At 39.2% G+C, this 7,389-nt stretch overlaps 1 protein-coding gene across 1 annotated transcript; it reads left to right on the forward strand.

The window, feature by feature from the left end:
* The first annotated feature begins 5,696 nt into the window (after positions 1-5,696).
* On the forward strand, positions 5,697-7,031 carry LOC112149384 (odorant receptor 131-2-like). The gene has a single exon (XM_024277039.2). It carries the CDS (start codon positions 6,111-6,113, stop codon positions 7,029-7,031), a length of 921 nt encoding a protein of 306 aa, XP_024132807.1. The 5' UTR covers positions 5,697-6,110.
* Positions 7,032-7,389: the final 358 nt, after the last annotated feature.

Genomic DNA, 7,389 nt, shown 5'->3' on the forward strand with positions numbered 1-7,389 from the left:
TTATAACACAATCATATATTTCCCAAAATTCAGCTTGCATGTACCTGCTTCTTGTTTTATAATCATGCGAATAAAGATCATACAGAGTCAACAGTTCAAATTATCTTGTGCACTAGTGTTCTTACATGTATTCACCATGTCTTATATTTCCTTGTAATATATTTCTCACATAGTTGGACTGCTTTTTTACATATGGCTAGATGTTTGAGTTCGCTCATCTATGGCCTTAGAGATGAGTTGTTTTTTTCAGGGACTAAAGTCGTACGCTCTTTGTGGCTTGCACAAAAAATCATAATCAATGAAGAAAAACAAACACTTTTTTTGTGTGCATAGCTTGTTTTAAAATACATTTGTATTCAATCAAATGTGCATTTAAGTTTTTTTGTAACAGTGTCATAAGAAATTGTGCTCTTATGTATGTGTGAATCCTGACAATAAATATGCAACATTTTCAGAATAAGATAAATGTTTTCTAACTATTTAAAAGTCCTCACCAGAACAACAAGGAAAGGAATTTTGTTAGAATATCACCTGATGAACACACAGACCATGCAAACTGCTTTATAGAAAAGTAAAAGCTTTTGAAACAAACAAAGATTAAATGAAAAGATAAATAATAATAATAATAAAAATAAAACATAACAAAAACGTATTAATAAGAGAACAAAATTATAATCTAACTGGAGACGTTCCATTTTTTACACAAAGGCTGAAGAAAAAAGGAATAGTGTTTTAAGTTTGGACTTAACAAAACATTTTATCAGTTACATGATTCCATCTTCCCTTTTAAAAGTGATTTATAAACCAACACAGATACTTTAAAATCAATTCTATGTTTAACTGGAAACCAGTGTAAGGACTAATGAACAAGAGTGATGGAATTAATTCTCTTGGCTCTGTTTTTGAAGGAACAATAGCCTTTTTTAGTGTTTGATAGAAAAGCAGAGAGTCAACTGTTACCCCTGGCTTACACCATAGCGTCACAGCTCCGATGCATGCGCCGCAGTCTTTCCGTAACTTTAAAAGTGTGAGAGGAACTCCCACTGCAGGTGTTCACATCTTGCGTCTGCAGACCAGCCTCTGCTGCCCAGCAAATCCGGTTCGCTGGGTTCAAATTTTGCCAGACGACGCAGCTGATCTGCAGCATTGTTCGTGAAGTTGGGGCTATTCAAGACTTAAATCGGAAATCATGCCAGCGAATGTAAAGTGCATCCAGTATATTTTCAAAATAAAACTAATTTTCCACTGAACTTGCCGGTTTCAGCGTGTCGTAAACATTACGTATTTTCCAGGTTACTCAAAATGTGTTGCAGCACAGTGTTGTCAGTCATATAAGACAATGGACGACGAGATGGAGAACAAGGGTTTAGCTTCCTGTATCAATTGCGAGTCATCACATGATCCAACGCGAGTTTGCCTGTGGCTGAAGCAGCAAGCAGCAGCCAGTGTATGCCGTCGGCTGTAGCTAGTCCGCTCCTGCAACCCATCGGAGCCGTGACGCTAGTGGTGTAAGCCTGTGGTTACGGTAATCTATTTTGCATGAGATAAAGAAGTGAATTTAGTGTTGTTTAGACATTAGATTTCTGCTTAAGCTGTGTGGCTTTTATGTGAGCATAAAACTCAGGCCTGAGTTTATTATGACATTTAGAGTTACAGTAGCATTTTTCTTATGATGGAAGACATACATATATATATATATATATATATATAGGCTTAAAGTTGCATTTCTGAGAAATCCTTTGTTCAAAACATGATGAATCAAGAGCGTTTAAAAAATGTAGTTGCAAAGAGCCTGTGGAAGTGAAGTTAGTGCTACAAGCGGTCCACTCCCTGCTCCACTCCATTCCTTTGGCATTCACTTGCAGACAACTAGATCCATGTACCTCTTCATTTTCCTCATCTGAGCTGGAATCTGCCTCATTACTGTGCTACTGGATGGCTCCGGTGTTGCTCAACATATACATTGCACTGGTAATGTTAGGAACTGTAAGCTAACGTGAGACAGCATAAGCAAAGAATGATGGAAAATTAAGGCAGACTTACTCTGCGCCCGAAGAGTCCTGCCTAAAAGATTCTGATGAACTCCTGCCACTCTGCAGAACCTACATCCTAGAAAACGACAGTTTTTTAAATCTTGGATAAAAATGGTACAATCTTAATTCAAAGACCTATGGGAACGCTTTGTCAAAAGATGATCGAGTGGCACTTTAACTTGAAATGTGACTGCTTTCAGTATTTTAGCTGCTCCAAGCAGGATCAAATAAATTCTAGTAGTGGTCTGGTGTCAGAGCTAAATAAATATAAGTGTTGTTTGCATAACTGTCATGATGCACCTGTGCTCCTGTCCCGCCTCCTAATTGGACCCAGCTGTCGGCACTCATCACCTCTTCACCAGCCTACTTAAGAGGAGCCTTCCCCAGCATTCTTCGCCAGTTCGTTACCTTACCCGGTCTTCGTCATCCACGTGCCGACCTGGGTCCAGCTACGTCTCGACTACCCTGCCACGCCAAAGTCACTCCACGCCACGCACCATCCGCCGAATTAACCTGGTTCCCCCACCCTGCCGCTCCAGTCCACCTCCGGTCTTCATCTCCATCTCTTAGTTTGCATGATCTGCATGGCTTAACAACAGAGGTCCAAAAATCAAACCCTGAGGCACTACTGTGGAGACAGTCAGATTTATAACTAAAACAACAAACAATGAACTGTATCTGATAGCTTCAACTTGAACAGGCATAAAGAAAAGTCTTTAATCTTCCATATAAAATACACATCCCCCTATCTAATTTTCTTTCTTTTTTGTTTTTGAGGAGATTACTACAGGGCAAAGTGGGCTTAAAGACAGATAGATGGAGTTTATAACAGATTTTGCTTGTTGATTTACTTGTACGAAAAATAGCTTAAATAGGAAAAAGAATGAATACAAACAAAATTGTTATACAAGTAAAAAAAAAAAAAAAAACCTCTAGGGAGAAATTTTGTTATTTTAGGCAAAAGAAAAAAAGCATGCATTTGAAAAAAATGCATATAAAAATAAATAAAAACCTATATACAAGCAAAAAAAAAAAAAGTCTTGTATTTATTTGTATGTGCAGAAATGAATTTTGCATACAAATGTTGGTATTTGCCCTGGGTAAAGCTGGTGACCTGTCCAGGATGTACCCCGCCGTTGCCCAATAGTAGCACATCACCAAAAACATGGTTCTTACTGGAGTGATTTTTACTTAAAGAACAAATATTCTGGCCAAAACACAAAAAAATACTTGAATCCTTTTTTATTTTCTTAAGAAATCTGAAAAATGCAGTTTCTTGTGTTATTCTATACCAATCATTACAATATTTAAAACAGTTTTCTAATATTGTGATGGTCCTCTGACGCAGTGGTCCCCAACCTTTTTGGGGCTGTGGACCGGTCAGCCAGTGAGGAGTTATTCCGCGGCCCGGCCGAGGGGGGGGGGGGGATGTACAGTAAAAGTACACAAGTCTTTATAAGGTAATAGAGGGTGACGTGTAGAACAGGCATATAGTGTCCAAAACCTGGAATTATGGACCAAAACCTTTTTATTCAAATTCAAAAATGGCTATATTGACTTATTTCTCGTCAAAAATGCAAAGTTTAAAGACATCTTTTGCAAAAACTGTACAGCAAAAGTACACAAGTCTTTATGAAGTAATAGAGGGTGACCTGTAGAACAAGGATATAGTATCCAAGCCCTGGAATTATGGACCAAAATCTTTTTATTTACATTCAAAGATGACCATCGTAACATATTTCTCGTCAAAAATGCAAAGTTTAAGTACTATTTTTTCAAAAACTATACAGTAAAAGTACACAAGTCTTTGTGAGATAATAGAGGGTGACGTGTAGAACAAGCATATAGTGTCCAATGCCGAGAATTATGGACCAAAATCGTTTTATTCAAATTCAAAAATGGCTATATTGACTTATTTCTTGTCAAAAATGCAAAGTTTAAAGACATTTTTTTCAAAAACTGTACAGTAAAAGTACACAAGTCATGTGGGGTAATAGAGGGTGACCTGTAGAACAAGGATATAGTATCCAAGTCCTGGAATTATGGGCCAAAATCTATTTATTTACATTCAAAGATGACTATCGTAACATATTTCTCGTCAAAAATGCAAAGTTTGACTACTATTTTATCAAAAACTATACAATAAAAGTACAAAAGTCTCCTTCAGGTAATAGAGGGTGACCTGTAGAACAAGCATTTTCTGTCTAAGGCCTGGAATTATGGACTCATTTATTTTTTAAATGACTTTATTTAACTTCATTATTGCAAACTCTAAACATTTATTTTTAGAAAGGACATAATAAATAACAGATTATTAGTACAAATATGCACTGATAGAATACGTAGTTTTTTTATTTCTCTTTTCCATTTTACTCCGAGCACATCTGATGTTCTATGGCTCCAACAGAAAGCTCTTCCACCGAGTTTCGTGCTCTGCCGTAAACCGTGTAATACGGGCGCATGACTTTTTTGTAGCGCGGGTGGCTTGACCGCGGCTGAGCGAACAGCGGCTCACTTGACCGCAGTTGTTTTCCGTCTGTTCTTCTGTTGCTGCACCAATCCCATCCATTCACGGAGAAAGGTTCCACATGCAGCTTTTCTCGTGTGACGCGCCGCTGGACTGCTTTTAGCGCTCAGTATAATCGAGAAAACCCGGTTGATTTTCAAAATAAAAGATTTCTGACTCAAAAAAAAAAAAAGAGTCCCTACATTTTTCCGCGGCCCGGTGGCAATGGGTCTGCGGCCCGGTACCGGTCCGCGGCCCGGTGGTTGGGGACCACTGCTCTAACATACAGTGATGCCTTGTTTCTACTGAGCGGCCCAGACCAGACCGGTACGGTATTGTGAGCATTTCCATGATGAAATGGACTCATTAGGTCGGACCGATTCGTACCATTTTTGGTCCCCTGTTGGTTGTAGTTCCAAAGAAAAATGGAATGGATCAGTTAAAACGCGACAGTGGCTCAGGCGGTAGAGCGGGTCGGCCAATGATCGAAGGATAGGTGGTTCGATTCCGGCTCCCGCCAGCCAAGTGTCGTTGTGTCCTTGGGCAAGGCACTTAACCCTACTTCCCTCCAGTGTGGCTCCACTGGTGTGTGAATGTGTATGAATGTTCCGGTGATGGTCAGAGGCGCCGTAGGCGCGTACTGGCAGCCACGCCTCTGTCAGCCTGCCCCAGGGCAGCTGTGGCTACAGTTGTAGTTCACCATCACCAAGTATGAATGAGGTGTGAATGAATAATGGATACACAATGTAAGCGCTTTGAGTGTCCTGAAAAGCGCAGATAAATCTAATCCATTATTATCATTATTAGGGTAGAGCTACTGTCATCACACAATGAAATCCATTGACTGGCGGAAAGGTATTATGACAATAACAAGTATCAACATCAACTTGAGATCCAAGCTGAAAGTTTTCTCCTCTTCTCTGCTGTATTTTCCACCTCCCACAATCCTCTCGCAAAGAATATCAAATTCTTTTCATTTAGTATTCTCCCTTATTTGTGAGAGTTAGGGACAGGAAATACGTAGAATCCACAAATACGAAGAACCGTTGTAGTCGCACTGTTAAGGCGCACAGCTACATCATTGGTCTACACCTCATTTGATGGTCCAACACTCGATGGAAACGCTCAGTTGAAGTGCCCAGACCATTCTCAACCGGTGCAGACCGGTCAAGACCGCTCAGTGGAAACAAGGCTGTAATGTTACTAACAGAATAGTGATGAAATAATTAGCCTGATGCACCCAAGAAAGTTGATGATGAATCTTTTGAAATCAGGGTGGAGTGAGCAATAGTAACCAGGAGTTACAGCATGTCTATGACCTCTTTGTGTTCACCTGACTCCCACTGAGTCCGTCTCCTCCCAGTGCCGCATTAATAAAATGCTCTGACAAGCTCCTCTCTGACGACTGCACAGAGGGATGCTAAGACGAAGACAGACAGTGGTGATGTGCACTAATGCTCTGGTAGGCTGGATGTTCTGTGTGCTTGAATCATGATTTAAAACAAACAAAAAATGTAATGGATTACAGCCTTTGGTAAAGCTTTTCACATTTACAAAATGCAGCGAAACTTATGGCGTCTAACAACTCTGTAATCAGTGGTGGGTTTCCTGTGAGAATAATTAACAATCGAGTCCTTATTATTCAAGTATTGATATCAGTTTTTCTTGGCATCAACATCTTTATGATTTCAACTTTTTTCAGAAAGGATGTCTTTTACACAACTATGCGCTACATCTTCTTTGCTGTGACTCTGCTGTCTGATTGTCTGTTTTTAGTAATGACAAACTCTCTGCTCATATTAAGTTTTTTTGGTTTCCCAATACAGATGTGGTTGTGCTTTATTCTGTATGTAGTTTTGTCTGTATACACATTTGTCACACCTATCACCCTGACAGCAATGACACTGGAGCGCTATGTGGCCATTTGCATGCCCCTGCGGCATGCAGAGCTGTGCACCATGAGAGGTGCTCTGCAGCTCATCCTCATCATTCACAGCATCAGCATTGTTCCCTGCACTGTTACACTCTCCATTTTCTCTGCCACGGTGTCTCCCACCTTCTACTCCAAGGACAGAGTATGTTCTGTGGAGATTTTCATATTGTCCGGCTGGCAGGGTCATGTAAGATCAGCTATAGGTCAGTTTTACTTCTTAATTATGTGCTCAGTTATTGTTTTCTCCTATGTCAAGATTATGAAAGTGGCCAAAACTGCTTCAGGAGAGAATAAAAAGTCAACATGGAAAGGACTCAGAACTGTGATTCTTCATGCTTTTCAGCTCCTGCTTTGTCTCGTTCAGCTGTGGTGTCCCTTCATAGAGTCTGCGGTTATGGAAGTTGACTTCACACTGTTTATTAATGTGAGATACATTAATTATATCTTTTTTATTATCACCCCAAGATGTTTGAGTCCGCTCATCTACGGCCTTCGAGATGAATTGTTTTTTCAGGCACTAAAGTCCTGCGCTCTTTGTGGCTTATATAAAAAATATTAAATTGCCCTAAAAAAAATGTGTAATTGCTTTATTTCAAAATTGTAATACAGATTTGTAACGAGTTTTCCCAAGAAAAATAGTCTAACTGTAATACTGCAGTTTTTTTTTTTTGTAAATAAGAAAGGTTTCTTTAGAGGTTAACATGTTCCGTTAAAGATTATTTGTGCAAAATGTATATTTTGTCAGAAAAAGTTGGATATGTAATATATATATAAATATATTCATAAGTGACATCTTGTGTGTACAGTTTTTAAAATAAAAAAGAAACATGATACATTTTTAGAATGTGCACATTTTGTATGCGTCCCAACTTCATTTTGTTGCTGCTTGATCAGTATTTTGAAAAAGCTGTCTGTTT

This window comes from Oryzias melastigma, linkage group LG13 (assembly GCF_002922805.2).
Source record: "Oryzias melastigma strain HK-1 linkage group LG13, ASM292280v2, whole genome shotgun sequence".
NCBI classification, from domain to species: domain Eukaryota; kingdom Metazoa; phylum Chordata; class Actinopteri; order Beloniformes; family Adrianichthyidae; genus Oryzias; species Oryzias melastigma.

What these genes read in the sequence shown, in the direction of transcription:
- LOC112149384 (XM_024277039.2), top strand. Translation starts at nt 6,111, where the DNA reads ATGGCGTCTAACAACTCTGTAATCAGTGGTGGGTTTCCTGTGAGAATA.